At 43.2% G+C, this 18,904-nt stretch overlaps 1 protein-coding gene across 1 annotated transcript in view; it reads left to right on the top strand.

Moving 5' to 3' along the window:
* Nucleotides 1–18,904, top strand: part of LOC126235281 (E3 ubiquitin-protein ligase RMND5A) — a 95,434-nt gene that overhangs the window by 49,855 nt on the left and 26,675 nt on the right. The window contains exon 6 of the mRNA XM_049944010.1: nt 18,070–18,235. Within this exon, the coding sequence (XP_049799967.1) occupies nt 18,070–18,235 (166 nt within the window). The remainder of the gene's footprint in view (nt 1–18,069; nt 18,236–18,904) is intronic.

The raw sequence follows: 18,904 nt of genomic DNA, 5'->3' as shown, positions 1-18,904 counted from the left end.
GTGCACCATTCTGTTGTATGATGCGTAGCATGACTAAGCTCTTTGTGCTAAGTTGGATTGTCTCTATTGGGTCACCACTTCCGAGGTTGTTACATGCTGGCAAGAAGATGCTGTTGGGTACTATATTGAAGCATATTACTGCAAGTGCACATGTTGTTTTATTTAAGCTACAGCATGATATTAACACTTTGTAGGTATAATGCACTCATTCCTGTGTGTATTTAATTTGATGTTTCAAGGGAAATTTCCCCACATAAAAAATATTTTACTATAGTTGTGATACAGTCTATTACTGTCTGTTAATCACCATCATGGAGCATTCTGTGGGATAAGAGCTAGGTCATTGTAATGAGATTAATAGTAGCTCCGTATCACTTCAGATTAGAATTTCTATTCATGCATTGTTGTTAAATAGCCCATCATTCTTGATGAGAATTTTAGTTGGGATACTCTTTGTTTTGAAGTAATCCTTCTGCATTCTGTAGGTTATAATCTGACCATTTGCCTCGTGGAATGTGTAAATATTGGGACAAATTCCAATGTGAGCAACACCAGCATAGCTCTTTTTTTTCCCTTGATACTGTTGCTAACAAATCAACCACTACCATTTCCTTTGTTTCTTTGTAATACCTGATACATGAAATCATTATTTTACTTTGGCATCTTAGTCATTTGATAGAACTGGCTTTCTTATGGTAAGCTCTCCTCACCTTATTTAAGTATTCTTTATCTCAAAGTTTTGTTTGCTGTGGTAAAATACACCAAATTGGCTTTTGTGTTTCTTGTTCTCGAATACGTAACTTCCATTGTGCTACTTGTATGTTAGTTGTTCTTTATGGAAATCTGTTGTACAAAAAATAATACTTCCCTAACCACTTTTCTGCAGCACACTCACACATTCAATTAACCAAATGTAGAAATTTATGACTCTTCTGATCTCTGAGTATTTCATAGCATTTATTTTTAAATATTCTTTGTGTGCTGCTCCATCTATCACCTGTACGTTTAATTCTGTAACCTTGAGTTCTGTTGTACTTTAATCCCATGGGCTTCTGTAATAGCGCATTTACAGTGATACTCTGATTGCCGGTCATGTATTCCTCTTCAAAACCAAATTCTACTTCATTAGCTTGCCATTGTGAAATTTGCTGCTCACCAATAAGAGTGAATGTGAGCTTGTCTCCGAGCGGTCGCTACTCATAGGTATACATCCTGGGAGTTCACAAATTTTTAAATTCAGATAAATATGAGAGTGCAAAATTAATAGCGTCTGCTGTATAACAATTATGTGTAATAACGTATTTATACAACTTCAGCTGTTGTCAACAGTAATAATGATAAATAATATGCATAATTTGCCTGAAAAAAAAGGAGAAAATTTTTCTGGAATTTTGTTGTTTTGTACATAATTAAGAACAGTTTACAGCAAGAACGAAATAATGTTTAAGCTTTTGCTGCTCTACATTTCGCATTTTTGTGTAAGTGGGAATTTTTGTGCTGTTTTGTTTTTTCGGGCAAATGTACAGGATCCCTGATTGATGTGTTAGTTAATGAATTAACTTTTGGGGCGAAAACCAGGCATTCTTCTGTTACATCCACATAACAACTTACACTTATTATATGTGTCTTTGTTAAATTTTTGCTTGTAGTCACACTTATTTGATTTCGTCACTTTCTCACAACTAGATCAGGTCTGGGAGGCAACTAACTTATCCTGGTAATTTTCTTTTCCGTTAGTGCTTAATACAGATTCAACAACGTTCATGTTGACATTGTACAGGAAAGCTGATTCCTTCACAGTAGACAGCAAACTCCAAACACAAACTGCTGTTTGTGGACCAACAAGGTCACTTGACTAGAATACAAATGAGGTGCTGAGAACGGTAAGGGCCAAAAGCACATCGTCTTCTGTAGTAACACTGTTCACGTTTACGTCGCACTTCACTTAGCGTAGACCGGGACTGTGTCCTAGGCATGCCCGATGTTAACTGACTGGGCACGGCCCGTGCTGCCGGAGTTGTTGTTGTTGTTGTTATGCCGGCAGAGGTCACGTCCGAATTCTCGCGTGCCCTCTGGTGGACGGAACTCTACTTGCGGCGACTACCGTCCGTGACGCGCCGTGCCAATGTGCGCCTCCCGCGATCTTTCTGGTGGCTACTGCACTCCTCCTCCTTCGGGGGGTGAAGCCACTGTGATCCACTGCGTCGGAAGGTGGAGCGTCGGGCAGGAGCGATGACCCCCACATCCATTGGATGGCCGGAGTCGAGGGGATCTGCCAACCCTCGAGCTGGAACCTTCGAATACGGCTGGAAGTGACCCACACGATGAGGCCCCCGTCGTCCCACAACCGGAGCCCGGGACAGAACGGGCGACAAGCTGTCGAACTCCGGATCCTGTGCCACCTCGGGAGGGGTAAGACCCAGTGGCGGGGACGAAGGGGAAGGGACGACCACAGGTGAACCAGCCTCCTGAGAAACCGGGCCTGCTAGGGGGCCGGCTCTCGCTGGGGCATCTCGAATGATGGCGATGCCGGTGCTGGAGCTACTGGAGGCTGCCAAGGCTGAGAACCATCGCAGTGCGGCAGAGTCACAGCGGGGAGAGGAGGTAACGTCCCCTGTGAAACCACCACAGGTGCCGGCAATGGGGAAGCCGGTGTCAGAGAGGTCGGAGGGTGGGTGCCCGAACGTGGACGTAGCTGATTTTGGTGACGACGTACCATCCGGTCCCCCGCCTGCAAGGTATAGAGCCGGCGGCCATTTCGGCGCAGGACCACCGCCGGCATCCAACGTGGATTGCGACTAAACCCACGGGCCCAGACCGACATACCCAGTGGAAAACCAGGTACTCCGTTTTGTGAAGACTGGCGAGGACCAGGCCGGAGGAGAGGTGCAGCAGAGCCCTAGGTTGACGCCCATGGAGGAGCTCTGCGGGGCTGCATTCTCCCATTGGTGTGGTCCGGTATGCCGTCAAGAAAAACGTCAATGCTTCCTCCGCAGGAAATTCGTGCACATACTTTTTCATCTGCGTCTTAAATGTGTGCACCATGTGCTCGGCTTCCCCATTCGATTGTGGATGGAAGGGGGGAGAGCAAACGTGCCGAATACCGAAGTGCCTACAAAATTCCTGGAAGGTCTGCGAAATAAACTGTGGTCCATTGTCCGAGACCAGGGTGATTGGCAGACCTTCCACAGAAAAGATTTTTGCTAGTGCCTGGATTGCAACTTCTGAAGTTGTTGAGGAGCAGCGAACCACATATGGGAAGCGGGAATAAGCATCAATGACAATGAGCCAAACGCCATTGAGAAACGGGCCCGCAAAATCGATGTGAACACGTTCCCATGCTTGGGTTGCCGGCGGCCATGAAGAGAACGCTGCCCTGGGAGATGCTTGTTGGCTCGCACACTGGGAACAGTCGGCCACCAAGTGCTCAATTTCTCTGTCAATACCGGGCCAGTACACATGTCTGCGAGCCAAGGTTTTAGTACGGGAAACACCCCAGTGCCCCGCATGTAATAACGTGAGGACCTCCCTTCGTAAACTTGCAGGAACAACCACGCGAGGAGCTGTATCATCGGTAGCCAGAAGGAGAACTCCGTCCAAGACCGAGAGGCGGTCTCGTAGAAGAAAATAATTACGAAGAGGGTCCGAGGCCTGGCCCTGAGGGCGGGATGACCACCCCTGCTGAATGAGGCGAACTACTTGCCGGAGAACCGGGTCAGCTGCCGTTTCCCTGGCGACTCGAGAACTAGTGATCGGGAAGCCATCAACCGCTTGGCGGGACGCCACATCCAAATGAAAACACATAATTGCCTCTCGATCGAACGTAGGATCCGGGCCCACCGGAAGACGGGAAAGAGCGTCGGCGTTGGCATGCTGTCCTGTAGGGCGAAAATGAATGTCATAATGGTACTGAGAGAGGAACAAGGCCCAGTGCTGTAGTCTGTGGGCCGCCCTATCTGGAATCTGAGAGGCGGGACCAAATGACGATATTAACGGCTTATGGTCAGTGATTAACTGAAACTTCGTGCCATACAAGAAAGGGTGAAACTTGGTAACAGCGTAGACAATGGCCAAAGCGTCTTTTTCCACCTGGGAGTAATGGGCCTGCGCAGGACTAAGCGTTTTAGACGCAAACGCCAGTGGTTGCTTGGAACCATCTGCGTTGCGATGGGCCAGGACCACCCCCACCCCATACTGTGAAGCATCTGTAGCCAGGACCAATGGCTTATGGGGATCAAAAGTAGTCAAACAAGGGGCTGATGTGAGGAGGCCCTTCAACGAGGTGAACGCTCGCTCGCATGAAGGCGACCAATCAAAAGGAACACCCTTGTGCAGAAGGCAGTACAGGGGGTGGGCTATAGTGGAAGCCCTGGGAATGAACCGGTGGTAATAGGCTATCTTGCCTAAAAAAGCTTGTAACTCTTTCAGCGAAGCGGGCCGAGGAAGGTTGACGATACCTTGGACCAAACTTCCTAGTGTCTGGATGCCGTGCCGAGAGATGGTGTAACCCACATACTCAATGGACGGTTGGAAGAAGGTTGACTTATGCAGGTTGCAACGCAAGCCCACAGACCTGAATTTGAGAAAGAGGGTGCGAAGGTTGTGCAAGTGTTCCTTCGTGCTGCGGCCTGTGACAGTTATGTCATCCAGGTAATTAATACAATGAGGGATTGTCGATGTGACATGCTCAAGATAATGCTGGAATATCGCCGGGGCACTGGATATTCCAAAGGCCAACCGCCCGCCACGGCGGAGAACAATTCATCAGCACTAGGCAAAGGAGAGGTGTCCACCACCAATTGGGAATTAATGGTGGCCTTGAAATCGCCACAAAGACGTAATTTTCCCGAGGGCTTCCTTACAATAACGAGGGGCGAAGCCCACTTACTGGAAGAAATGAGAACGACCCCTAGGGCTGTTAGCCGGGCCAGGTCTTCCTTTACCTGAGGGCGGAGAGCCAAGGGGATCTGCCTCGCGCGTAAAAAACGCGGGCGAGCTGACGCCTTCAACGTTAAGTGAGCTTCAAAATCTGAAACACGCCCCAGGCCCTCCTCAAAAATATCTGGGAAGTCTGAGAGCAAAGATTCCAATGATTGATAGGGAACATCTTCGGAGACCAACTGTATGGTGTCAGCGATAGAAAAACCGAAAGCTTGAAAGGCATCCAGGCCAAAAAGGTTAGCGGAGCTCGCATCACTGACAACAATAAAAGTAATAGGCCGAGTGACTGATTTGTAAGTCACGTCGGTAGTGAATTGACCCAGTAGGGGAATGAACTGTTTACCATAACCGCGTAGACGCCGGTAAACTGGCGCCAATGGGGGCGATCCAAGGTCGGAATAAGTTTGTGCATTCAACAACGAAACTGCCGCGCCCGTATCTACTTGCAGTTGTAACCGGCGCGACCGAACCGACACCTCGATAAAGAGTTTGCGTGCCGATGCGCCGGGAGCCTGGCCCGATGGAACTTCCTGACTGTCAACGTCCATGTCCTCTGTACCTGCTTCCTTCGATTCTTTTGAGGCTGAGCGGCAAACTTTAGCAATGTGACCTTTTTTATTACATTTGCGACAAACGGCCCAACGCTTGGGGCACTCTGACCGATCATGATGTATATAGAACGACGCACAGGACGGCAACAGGAGCCGGCGGCCGGAATTCTGTTTACGCGCCGTGCGGGAGCGGCCGTAACGGCCGGATTGTACCGCTCACACGTCGTCCACCCCGGACACAGTGGACGCGGCCGCGCCGCCCTGAACCTCCGCGACGTCGCACCACGCTTCCAGCTGTTGACTTGCTGCGTGAGAGACTTCATATGATTGAGCAATGGACAGGACTTCCTCGAGGGAAGGGTCTTCTAACTGCAGGGCTCATTGCCGGACCTCCCTATCAGGGGCTGAACGAACAATGACGTCGCGTACCATAACGTGGGCATATGACTCTCGCGACTGCTCCGTGACAAAATGGCACTTGTGACTAAGACCGTGCAGGGTAGCGGCCCACGCCCGGTAAGACTGATGGGGCTGCTTCTTGCATTGATAGAACTCGACCCGAGCTGCCACAACATGCGTGCGGCGATAATATGAAGACAGCAATGAACACAATGTGTCAAAAGACAAGGACGAGGGTTCCTGCAATGGCGCTAGCTGCCGCAAAACTTGATACAGCGAGGGAGGTATCCAAGACAAGAAGAGAGCACGACATACCTCCGCATCGGCAACATGAAACGCCTGGAAGTGCTGCCGAAGGCAATGTTCATATGCGTCCCAATCCTCCGCCGTCTCGTCATACGGGGGAAAGGGAAGAGGGAACTGCGCCGGAGCAGACTGCTTGGAGAGCAACGCCGGAAGCACTTGTTTCATGGTGGCCATGAGCTCCGTCTGCTGCGCAACCAAAACTCGCACCAAATCCTCCATGCCGTGGAGAAGCTGCGAAACCGGAGCAACGACGCAACACGCGAAAGAACGACCCTACTCGTCGCCAATTGTGTAGTACTACTGTTCACGTTTACATCGCACTTCACTTAGCGTAGACTGGGACTGTGTCCTAGGCATGCCCGATGTTAACTGACTGGGCACGGCCCATGCTGCCGGAGTTGTTGTTGTTGTTGTTATGCCGGCAGAGGTCACGTCCGAATTCTCGTGTGCCCTCTGGTGGACGGGACTCTACTTGCGGCAACTACCGTCCGTGACGCGCCGTGCCAATGTGCGCCTCCCGGGATCTTTCTGGTGGCTACTGCATCTTCGACCCCACATTTAAGTGAATATCAGAGAAAACCAGTGAAACAGCTTTCCCTGAATGTTCATGTATACATACAATGTGAACATACAGTACAGATAAACATGACCCACTGTAAGATCAACAGATGTCAGAAGTTTGAATAATTGCTACAATCTCACAATTGATGATGATATGCTTTATGGTTCTCACAGCTCAAATGGATTAATGTATGATAATATCCAAAACTTAATGTACTACATCTCATTCAGAACCCCACAAAATAGGTTTTTCTATCAGTATAAGTATAAAACATACTGATGTCCAATATAATTTTAGTGTATAGTGAATTGCTTATTGGTGGAGTGTGCTACCGCCTAGCGGGATTTATGCCAAGTGAACATAGATCAAAGTCTGCTGCAGCGTTTTACCACGTGAACTTGTAGTTGAGTGGCAAGGGCTAGCAGTGCACGCTGTGGACTGTGCACATTGCTTATCCAATTCTCATGTATTTGGCTCATAAGGCAATTATGTCATGCCATTGCCCATATGCAGAAGCTCCTTAAAATGTGAACAAGTGAAAGTGTGCTCATGACCCTGATGCCAAGTTTCACCGAGTCTAGAACAGCAATTTAGTACATTGCGGTAGATTCAGTGCCATGTATTTCAGATTACTGCATCTACAATACATTGAACAGCATTCAAAGAAAATTAACCAATAAATCCGCTAGGTGTCAAAAGTTACGGTGTTCACATGCTCTTGAGCTCTTACACAACAGCTGCCACTGTCTGTCAGTACCTTGGTTTACATATAGTCCCAATTTAAAATATGCCGGCCGATATCTTTGGAGCGGCACAATTCTGCAAAAAAGATCTCTAGTAAAAGTTGTAAGGTTTGAACGGGGTCGTGGAATGATTACCTCAAAATGACCTTGAACCATGTTTTCAAGGTCAAACCATGGTCAAGTTCATTTTTGCAAAAGGTAACCCCAATTTTTTATTCCATGTTCATATTCTACCTAAAAAAAACCACATTGTTTGTAGGGAACGCTTTTTAGAAAAACCAATGTTTTGTCGCCAGGGGGCACTTCACTGTAACTTTTTGAGGTTACCAGTATCTCGAGAACGAAGCGAGATCAGGTAAACATTTGAATGAAAATTTTGTACGGTTTCTGAACTTTGTCCACTGGTGAAATTTTCGTGAACTTGAAATGGCCTTGAAATTCTTCAGTAGGAATTAACCTGAAAGCAAATACCGTCGGCATTAGCGGAATCCGGTGTGCACCACTTGGGGGTACCAAATCAGAGACCAGCATTGTACTTGTGCCAGCACAATCAGAGAAGAGGAGGGTGAAGCTTCGAGGCTAACTAATAAGCATCATTGTCGGGGATTTTGAAATCATGACTTGGAGGTTCAGAGAAATTTTACCTTTGGAGACTCTGAAAATTTCTTGGCTTTGCTGACTTAGAATGATTCTTGACTGGCTTGACTTTCATAAATTTTTCTCTTATGTTCTTAAAAAAAAAAGTGTGTTAAGGGATTTAGAAAAATTCCACCTCGTTGAACTCTGATGAATTTCGACTCGTGGGACTCAGAACAATCTCGTCATGCGAGACTCTAACGAGTTCCAAAGTGAAAATTTTCCAAATACATACAAGCAAAGTTATTCTCAACATCAATGTTTGGAGCCCATAAGAGAAAAATTTATCTGAGTCACTTTGTCTTGCAGTCGACTTTCTCGGACCCGTCTTTCATTTCTGCCTTCTCTCCATATCTGAAAAGGACGGATTACCATGGGGTATTTCATTATTTGATTATCTACGTCAATATTTTCTTGCAGGGAGTTTGTGCTATTGTCGCTAAAGATCCACACCTTTTGACTTGTCAGATTCAGCGAATGCATGGCGTGCCTCGATTGGCGGTATCTTGTGTTTTAAGATTCTTTAAATTCCACCCATATTGCTTACATATCACCCAAGCATTTGAGCCTGGGAATCCTGAGAGATTCCTGGCATTTTGTTGATGGGCCGATACGCAAATACGTCGTGATCCCTTTCTCTTCACACACTCTCTTTACGTTCGAGGCAAAGTTCAACAACATGGGAGGAGTCAATCTCCATAACGCACACTTTTGGCAGAAGCTAATCCTCACTGGCAATGATATCATCGAATACAGAGGCAGTGGTCAATCAATGTCTGGGTGGGCTTAGTTGGTGATTACGTGATAGGTCCTGTTTTTTATGGCAAAATGTTGAACGGCTTGTGCTATCTTCATATTCACCAGAATCTGGTGCTTCCTTTATTAGAAAATATCCCCCTAGATGTATGAGCACATATGTAATTTCAACATGACAACGCCCCTGCGCATCAGGCCTTATCTGTCAGAAGGTACAGTAATGGAACTTACCCAAATCGATGGATTGGTATCAGTAGTGTGCAGTTCATGAGTTCCCGCCAAGATCACCAGACTTAATGCTATTTTTCTTCTTCTTAAGGGGAGCTCACCCGACAATGCCAGAAGATATGAGAGAAAGGATTGTGGCGGCTTTCCAGACATTGAATGATGTTGAGACTATTTTCTGACAGCGCGCAAATGTGCATTAGGCATAATAGACAGTTGATTGAGCATCTGAGATCCTACATTTCCAATGCGTACCATGTTAATCAACCCCTTTCAGGGTTAACGATGTGCGAAGTCCGCTGGCAACCTCCACGTGGTGCACATTGGGTTCCACTAATGCCGATGGTATTTGATTTCAGGTTAATCCCTACTGTAGAATTTCAAGGCCGTTTCAAGTTCAAAAAAATTTCACCATTGGACAGAGTTCAGAAACCATACAAGATTTGAGAGACTGGTAACCTGGGAAAGTTACAATGATGTGCTCCCTGGCAACAAACCATTGGTTTTTTGTAAAAAAATGTTCCCTTCAAACAATGCGTATTTTTTCCCGTAGAATATGAATATAAAAATAGGGGTTACCACTTGCAAAAATGAACTTGACCTTGGTTTCACCTTGAAAAACTTTTCTGTGGGGTCCTCATTCCATTCATGCAGATGAACTATTATTGCAAATTTCAAACTTTCAGAGTCCTTACAGAATACCGTTGACCAATCAGAGTGTGAGAGTTTTTATTTATATAGCTTATTTTATCTTCTATTCACTAGAATGCCTTTTTGCATCCTTTCATTCTAGTCCATATATTCCTATTCAGAATTATGTAGTGCTTTGTTGTGCTCATTTGTGAATTGTTTGTGAGAATCCTAGAATCCTGGGAATATGCATATCTGTTTCCTGGAAACAATTATGGGGAAATTACTAATTGTTTCTAGTCTATCACACCCAAAGGAATCAAAACTGTATCTGCACAATGTGGCTCTTCCCTCCTCTCCAGGAGTGCTAGTCCTGCAAGTTTTGCAGGGGAGATTCTGTGAAGTTTGGAAGGTAGGAGATGAGGTGCTGGTAGAAGTATATCTGTGAGGATGGGGCATGAGCTGTACTTGGGTAGCTCAGACGGTCGAGTACTTGCTACGAAAGGTAAAGATCCCAAATTTGAGTCTCTGTCTGACATACAGTTTTAATCTGCCATGAAGTTTCAAGTAGTACTCTTCACCAAGGCAAAATTTCCAAATCTGCCAGGACGTTTCATGCAGTACATTTTGCCAAGACAAAATTTCTTCCCCTGCCAGTACACAGGATCAGAACTGTGCCCCTCAGTCAAACCATACTCTGCTACCGTTGAACTGGTAGGGAGCTAGGGTCTGGGTGTAGTATGGCGCAGAGCATAAAAACATAAAAAACCCACAAAGGCCTATCTTACAAGTATCAAAACAAGTAAAACTGATTCACCACAGTAACAGATACCTGACACTTGAGTGCTATACACATCTGTGAAGCAGATGCAACCATAAATGCAAAATAATTTTAAGGGCAACAAATTACACCTGTCTGTGTAGCACACCCAACAGTACATCCAAAACTTATCAAAATGTGTGTGAAACCATTAATACACAAAATTTGCAAAGAACAGTAAATTACACACATCTGTGAAGCAGACAAAGTAGAATGTTTTACAATCTATACTAAAGCAGGTAAAAAATGAGGCGTTTAAAAAAGAAACAAACTGTACTCGTCTTAGAAGTAGAAAAAACAGAGTTTTAATGAAAGTATTTCAATGTACATAAATTACACGAGTCTGTGAATCAGATGGAGCAGAATGCAGTAATAGAACTAACTTTTCAAGTATTATCAAGAGCTTTACTTTTAGAAGCCCAGGTGATTGCTTGTTTGTGCAGCTTCTAGGACATACAGAATACAAATTAGGTTACATAGCAAGTGAATGACAAACTGTACAAAAACCACTTAAACAGAACGGTGAATTCTGAAAATGTAACAGAACTTGTTTTTGCACCAGAAATAATAAACCAAAGGAAGTATTTAAATTCAGTGAAGCTGATTTGTTGATTAGCAAATACATACACCAATAGTGCAAATAACGTTTGACTTGCTATAAATAGACAGAATAGACCATTACACTATACTACAAAATTGCAAACTACAAAAAGGCATTATTGCCAGCTTTCTTGAACACAGTGCACAACCAGTATGTATTCTAAAACATACACTCAGATAGCAAGTGAAAGACTGTACAGGCATCCCCCAAACACCATGGAAATAAAGCACCAACAGTGCAAAGTGAGAATTACAATCAAATGAGCATTAGGCTTAATGATTTCAGAATGATCCACCTTTAATGCATCACCCAAACTACAACCAGTAGAATGACTGGACAAGAACAATAAATGACATCTAGTGGCAACAGAGTGGAAGTTTGTCCAGCAATAGCTCGAAGTCTCTCAAGGACAATGTAGGTTGCCACGACCATCAACCAAAGCAGCAGGGAACTCGCCAAAATGAACTGCAGCATATGGCCTTCTCTCTTTGCACACAGAGTAAGACCTTAACTCTTCAGTAGCCAAAGGTTTGGACCACTATGTACACACCAGTAATTCAGACACAAGGAGCAACCCACGACTACACCTCAGAACAAGGCATGATTCTAAGCATGGCTCTGTCCAGAGGGCAACTCCCTGCCAACCTCCAGCCGACAGCCTCCTGAAGCGATTGCCAAGCTGCAAGCTGTGCACACTCTTAAATCGTCCTTGAATTGCTGCAAAATTGCCATCAGTGAGGATGCATGAGAAGCCATAGCATAACAACACAACCAAAGAGATTCAACAACTACCAGAACTGATACTGGGGCATGCATGCATCTCAAGTACTTTTTCAATAAAAGCTATGAGAAATCTCTAACTTTCTCTGCTGTACCAGTAGCACATTGAGTTCAGACTTGCATCTTACTTGTTTTTAAACTAGAATTGCACAAAAACACAGCCTGTTGCTCAGTTTTATCTATTCTAATTGAGATTTCTAGCTGGACTCCTGAAAAAGATTCATTACAAAATCAAATTTTTCTACTTCTACTTCTACTTAGGTATTGTTAGATACCTTCAAAAATTCCTCAGTAATACACCTGAACTTAGTTGCCATTTCTGAGTGTACTTCTTGAATTGACATCCATTAATAAATTTGACTTAGCTAATCACACTGTATTTCATTTGTCACTTCCTTGTTGACTTTGGTACTTCCTGGAAACATTTGTATTCATATGATATATTTAATGTCTTTGTGATTCATTTATATTTTGTTCTCAACAGTATCAATTTTGACATGAAGATTTGGTTCTACCTTTTTTATGCTGTCTTCACTATCTAGCTATATCTGGGAAATTTTTCATTCTGTAGCTTCTCCTCGTCAGCATATTTTCACTTGGTCTGTGATTTCTACTGCTGTTTGTGATACTTCTTGACTCACTGTTCTAGCTGTGCTATCTCCTCCATTTAGTCATAGCTTAATTTTGTTTTTAATTTTACAGTACATTCTTGTAGTTTTGCATTGTCTTTCTCCACCTTTGTAATTATTCCTTCTGTTTTGTTTCCTGGCCCTGTTTTAATGTGACTATTAACTGGCCCTCCTGTTGTTATATGTCACGTATCATTTGATTTATTCTGTGCAGCATCTTCCTTACTGTGTATTCATTCTAGTGTCAACTTTCTTCTCACACTTCCTTATTTTTTGCTAACTTTTCCAGCACATTCTTGTTTGCTGTTTGCTTCCACCATTTCCATGAATTACATTAATCTGTTTGGTTTACCTTACTGGGTCTGTTCTTGATCTTCTGATGCATTTATTCCTTAGCCTCCCATTTTTCTTTTTCTGAATCCTTTCGCTCTGCTTTATGAATCCAACAAACTAACTCAGCATATTTTGGCTGTTAGATTAATCCTTCCTTTTTGTGATTAACGGAAACATATAATCGTTCTCCTTGTAATCAGTTTCTTCTGTATGCCCTTCTGTGGTGATCACCATATTATATTCTTTCTCTAGTTACATTTACTGGTTAGGCAAAACATTATGACCACTGCTTACCAGGAGTTAAATGTCACCTGCTGTTGTGGATGTACCACCTGGTGGCATTGTGGGCATGTGACATGGTAAGGAAAGTATATAAGTGATGCCAAGGTAAATACAGAATCATTCTAGCAATGATAGTGCTGCAAATGCGGAAATCCAGTAAAATAAATGGCTTGCCAAAAAGGCAGATTTTTTGGACCAGCATCTGGGAAAGCGCATATCAGAAGTTATGAAACTGTTCACGTTCTAGATTCATGAGCATCTATGGAAAGTGGTTGAAGGATGGTGGAACAGTGAGTAGGTGATACAATCTTCAACATACACGGCACGTCACAGAACGTTGAGGATGGAGGCATGTACACTCAGTAAAAGAGGACAGATGGTGATCTGCTGACTGAGTACACTGCTGTTGCAGGCACAAGTGTTTTGTAACACACTGTTCAGTGCACATTGTTGAACATATGGCTCTGCAGCTGGCGACCCCTGTGTGTTCCCAGTTTTACTCAGTGACATCATTGATTATGATTGTAGTGATCGTGGGCTCACTGGATTGGACTGTGGGTCAGTGAAAATGTTTCATGAATCATGTTTCTTGTCACACTAGGTTGATGGTGATTACCAGGTGAGCTGCTGCTTGAAACATTCTCTGTATCTGTACCACAGGTGCAGGCTGGTGGGGCCACATTGTGCTTTGGGGGGAGGGGGGGGGGGCATTCACTTGTGTTTTTGTGGGACCTGTGGTGCTGATCAAAGGCACCACGACAGCTATGAACTGCATGAACATTATCTTTATGCTTGATGTCTTTCCTGACAGCACTGACATTTTGCAGTAGGCTAACTGTGTATGCTGCAGTGGTTAGAGGAGCATCGTTGTGAACTGATGTTGATATATTGGTCTCTAAATTCATATGATCTGAACTCAACTGAATGTATTTGTGGTGCTACAGGGTGTCAGCTCTGTGCCCACGAACCTGCAGCTCACAATTTATGGGAATTTCATGACCTGTGTGTAGACATCTGGTGCCATGTGTCTTCTGAACCTACCAAGGACTGAAATAGCCGTGCCACACAGAATCACTGTTGTACTGCATTCCCGAGTTGGACCAGCACGCTGTTAAGCAGGTGGTCATAATGCTTTGACTCATCTGTGTATCTTGTGAACTGTATAGTTAATGAGCTCGTATAGTGGTTTGCACGTAAGAAGGCTGCAGCATGATGTGCTCTGTGCAGAGAGAGACGGAGAATATTTTGTGGCATGGCCAGAGTGCTCTGTCTGTCCCACTCACCACACTCCAGCCATCACCTATCCTGGTGACTGGTAATGATGGGGCAGGCACTACACCAGATGACTGTTTCTGCTTCTGACTGTACCTAGTAGAAATTATATGTTCAGCAAAATAGCACTGTCACTTCTTAACATAATACTTGTGTTTGCTTTATGCCTCCTATAATGAACTTTATAGTAATTAAGTAACCTCACTGTACCTAAATTAACATGAAAATCAACACTTAATTTTTTATGCACACCCTGAATTGCATGCTACTGGCAGGCTTTGCTGAATGACACTATTGGCTGGAGTGTCAAATGGAACACTGCTCCTTGCCACTGCACATCGTCCCATGCCTGTCTTCTTACGTTCGCGCCGTTACAACAATGTACCCTAATATTGTGTACATTCTACTGATGAAGTTCTTCCTTTCTTGAATTTATTGACCTCTTGGCTCACTTTCCACTTGAGTACTTTGTTGTTAAATATTTGTCTGTCTTGTATATCAAAGTCTGTTAAGCCAGCATCATTGAGATCTTTTCTGATTTCAGTGATTCACTTCATGTTCTCAATGTTTTCTGTGTACTCCAAGATCAATTTAGTTTGTCGAGTGTCCAGCATTCTCTTGAAAACCCATAAAATTTCAGTCTGTTTCTTCGTGTCGTGTACTATGTTAGGTATCTAGTCAGTCACTTGTCTACTGCACAGTCTGTGGCTTTCTTCTGTCTTATTGGGAAGAAGGATATTCTTGATGATTCTTCTCTCTAGATTGATATTTTTAGTGCACCTTTTCAATCCGTGGCCAATGTTTCTGATGTGTGTAAGGTTTCTGATTTTCTTTTGGCGGGAGTCTTAGCATTGAACAGTTGTGTTGTTACAGTGTTAAGTGTGGAACCCTGCACAGACGGTCGGTCAATGTGATTTAAGTAACGTGCAGTCATTGAATTCTTGTCAGCAGGAGGTGTCACCCCAAAGGAGATTCATCAGAGAATGAAAGCAGTTTATAGTGATTGTGTTGATGTGAGTACTGTGCATCATTGTGGGAGTAAGTTTAAAGATGCTGAGGCGGAAACATCTGACCTGCATGACAAACAAAGAGTTGCACGTCCTGTGACAGCAACCAATGAGTTTCACAACCAAAATGTTGACAGATTGATTCAGAACGATCGTCGTATCACTCACAGAGAAATTGATAAAACAAAGAGTTGCACATCCTGTGACAGCAACCAATGAGTTTCACAACCAAAATGTTGACAGATTGATTCAGGACGATCGTCGTATCACTCACAGAGAAATTGATAACACAATCAGCATTTCACAAGAACGCGTGCGCCTCATTGTATTTCTTGGCTATCGGAAGATCTGTGCATGATGGGTATCCTGGATGCTGCCTCCTGAAATGAAATCGCACAGACTTGAAATTTGCCAGGAACTCCTCTCACGTTATGACAATGAAGGTGACACCTTTCTCAATTCAATTGTGACAGGAGGCGAAACGTAGGTACACCATTACGACCCAGAGACGAACTTTGTTCTATGGAATATCGACACAAAGACTTGCCCCACAAAAAGAAATTCAAGATGCAGCTCTCAGCTGGAAAAATCATGGCCACAGTGTTCTGGGACACAGATGGTGTTATCCATGTTGATTTCCTTGATCGTGGAACAACAATAAATTCAGAACGTTAAATCACATCGCTACGAATTCTGAAACGATTGCTAACAAGGGTCCGAAAGGAAAAGGGAAATGTTTTCCTGCAGCATGACAATGCCAAACCACACACTTCATGTGCCACCACAGCAGAACATTAGAGACTGAATCTCACCACCATACGGCATCCTCCATACAGTCCTGATTTAGCACCGTCTGACTTCCATCTGTTCCCGATAATGAAAGACGATCTGCGGGGACATCATTATGCTTCTGATGAAGGTGTTGAGAGAACTGTGAGATTGTGGTTGCGGAAACTGTGTCGACTTCTTCCTTGATGGCTTCAGAAGACTTGTTCATCATTGGCAGAAATGTATCCAATTGGCTGGTGATTATGTGGAAAAGTGAATATTGGTAACTAAATATCACATTCTAAGGATTATTTCTGCATTTGATGTATTAAAATATTCCCATCCAAACCCAGTTAACGAAGGTGGAGGCATTACTTTTCATTCAACCCTTGTAATAACTCACTTCAACGTCATGTGACAGTTGTGGATTTATGGAAGATGTTTCCAGTCTTCTATGATTTTCTGATCATCTTTTGATTTCTCTATTCATGGCCTTCTTACTCTATCCCATTGGTCTGTATCACCTCTGCGAGACAATTGAATTTGTGAATTCTATTGATCTCACAATATTTTGTAGTAATCATTTTTGGTGCATCTTTTTGGTTTGACACATATTTCGTTTTCTCAAAAATGATCTGTAATCTGACTTCTTCAGCTTTCTCTTTCAAGACCTAGATTTGCTTTACCTTGGTTTCTATGTCATACTATCGAGAGATCACCAGCAAACAGCAAATGACAGACACCCGGTATCTAGTCCTTCGATTGTACTTCCTAGCCTGCGCATGCTTGAGAATGTGCCTGCTTGCATGCACACACACATGCACATGCACAAACAGAATTTGACAGAAGGGTTAATTACAGTACATATATAATTTATGAAATTGTGCACCCTATAACAGAGATGGACCTGTTCTTTCTGATCTAAAGCCTGTTAATCAATGTGCAGATTGTTTCATGAAAGACATCAATTCAAAATTACATTCTATTTATTGGTTATCTCTTCTAACAGCTCCCGTTACAGTTACATTGTTTGTAGTGATAAAGTTTTACTTTATATCTGGGATTAGCAGTGTGCAAATGTACTTGAATGAATTAATGTTCTCAATAAAAACTGTTATACATGGTTATTGTGGCATTGTTTTTAATGTCAGTGTTGATTGAAACACACATTAATAATGACTGCTTGTTCATACCCATTGTGATTCTTTTTGCAATAATTTAGTTTCCACTTAGCAGACATTAGCTTTGATATCGCTGCACTCTTCTTTCTTTACCCTTCATAATGTAGCTTTTCTCTGACAGTAAATATTGGGTGTTGCAAAGTGTTAAGGTTGTGCATTCACATGTGACATAATCAACTATACCATGGAACTCCAAAACACACACACACACACACACACACACACACACACACACACACACACACACACAAATATCTGCAGAACTCACAGGAAACTCCAGAGATAATCAGCAAAGTGTGGGAGTCCACTCGACCGTAGAGTACTAATGGCAAACCTGTGTTATTGTTGCAACATGTATTCAACATGTATTAATTTATAGCACACCTGTAAAGAAGAAGAGAGAAAATAAAAGCTGTGGAGTTACGTTCATGAATTATTAATTATCTTCCTGATGGTGATCTCAATTGTTACTAAAGCAAAACCAAAAATCGTTAAATCTGTGTGCCTCATGTTGGTGGGGCTATTAATACTAGTGTAAAAGATATTTTAGTGGTGGTGTGTGAATATATGTAGATTATTGTGCACTTGTTTCCAAGAGAGACATACCATTTGCTCCTAAGGCTGATTCACACTTTTCTCTTTAACAGAAATCCAAAGCTTAATGGGAATGCTTCTGTATCTGCCTCATGGTATTGATAAATCTCCATATAGCCATCTGTTAGACCCAAATATGTGGGTCGAAATAGCAGATGTTTTCACAAGAGATGCGTGTTCCCTGCTTGGTTTAAGTGTTGATAGCCCATTGACAGTATGGTAAGTAATTTTCAGAGGACACAACTCTTTCTAGTTTCCTTGTAGATGGCTTTTTTGTTGGGCAGTGGAAGACATGCATGCTCCACTTGTGCACCTTTGTTTTACGTGACGTTTTTCTAGTTTGATAAATTCTTAATAAGAATAACAGGCTACTAAACAGTGAATATTTCAAAACTTGCTTCAGTCACAAATACTGTTTATCACATTAAAGCATTCATTCTGCACAATGTCGGTCAAGATTATTTGATTTGTTCTTGAGTGAGTTCAGTTGACGGACTGGTCACATTTCAGAAAAGACTAAACATTTTGGAATGTATATTGTGAAATACAGCTGGCATTTGTAAAATTGCAACATCAAGAGAGAATTAGTGCCTGAAGTAATTGACATGTCTTGGATTGGGTTCATGATAATACACTAATGATTAGCATTATAGAACTGTACATAATTTTTGACACTGAGAAGTTAGTATGATGTCCAGACTCCACAGGCAGCAGTAACACATTAAGTACATTGCAGCATGGAATCGGATGGCTTGTTTGTGAGCCTGGCTATATTTCTGTCCACATAGTTTGTTCGAGTGTCTACTAACCACTGGTGATTGCTTAAGGATGAGAATGAACAAGCTTCTTATTGACCATTGGCCAGACATGCTTAATGGGCAACAAGTA

The sequence above is a fragment of the Schistocerca nitens genome, chromosome 1, assembly GCF_023898315.1.
Source record: "Schistocerca nitens isolate TAMUIC-IGC-003100 chromosome 1, iqSchNite1.1, whole genome shotgun sequence".
Taxonomy (NCBI): Eukaryota; Metazoa; Arthropoda; class Insecta; order Orthoptera; family Acrididae; genus Schistocerca; species Schistocerca nitens.
Note: the sequence above shows the minus strand (reverse complement) of the source record. Positions and strands in the feature narration are given on the sequence as shown.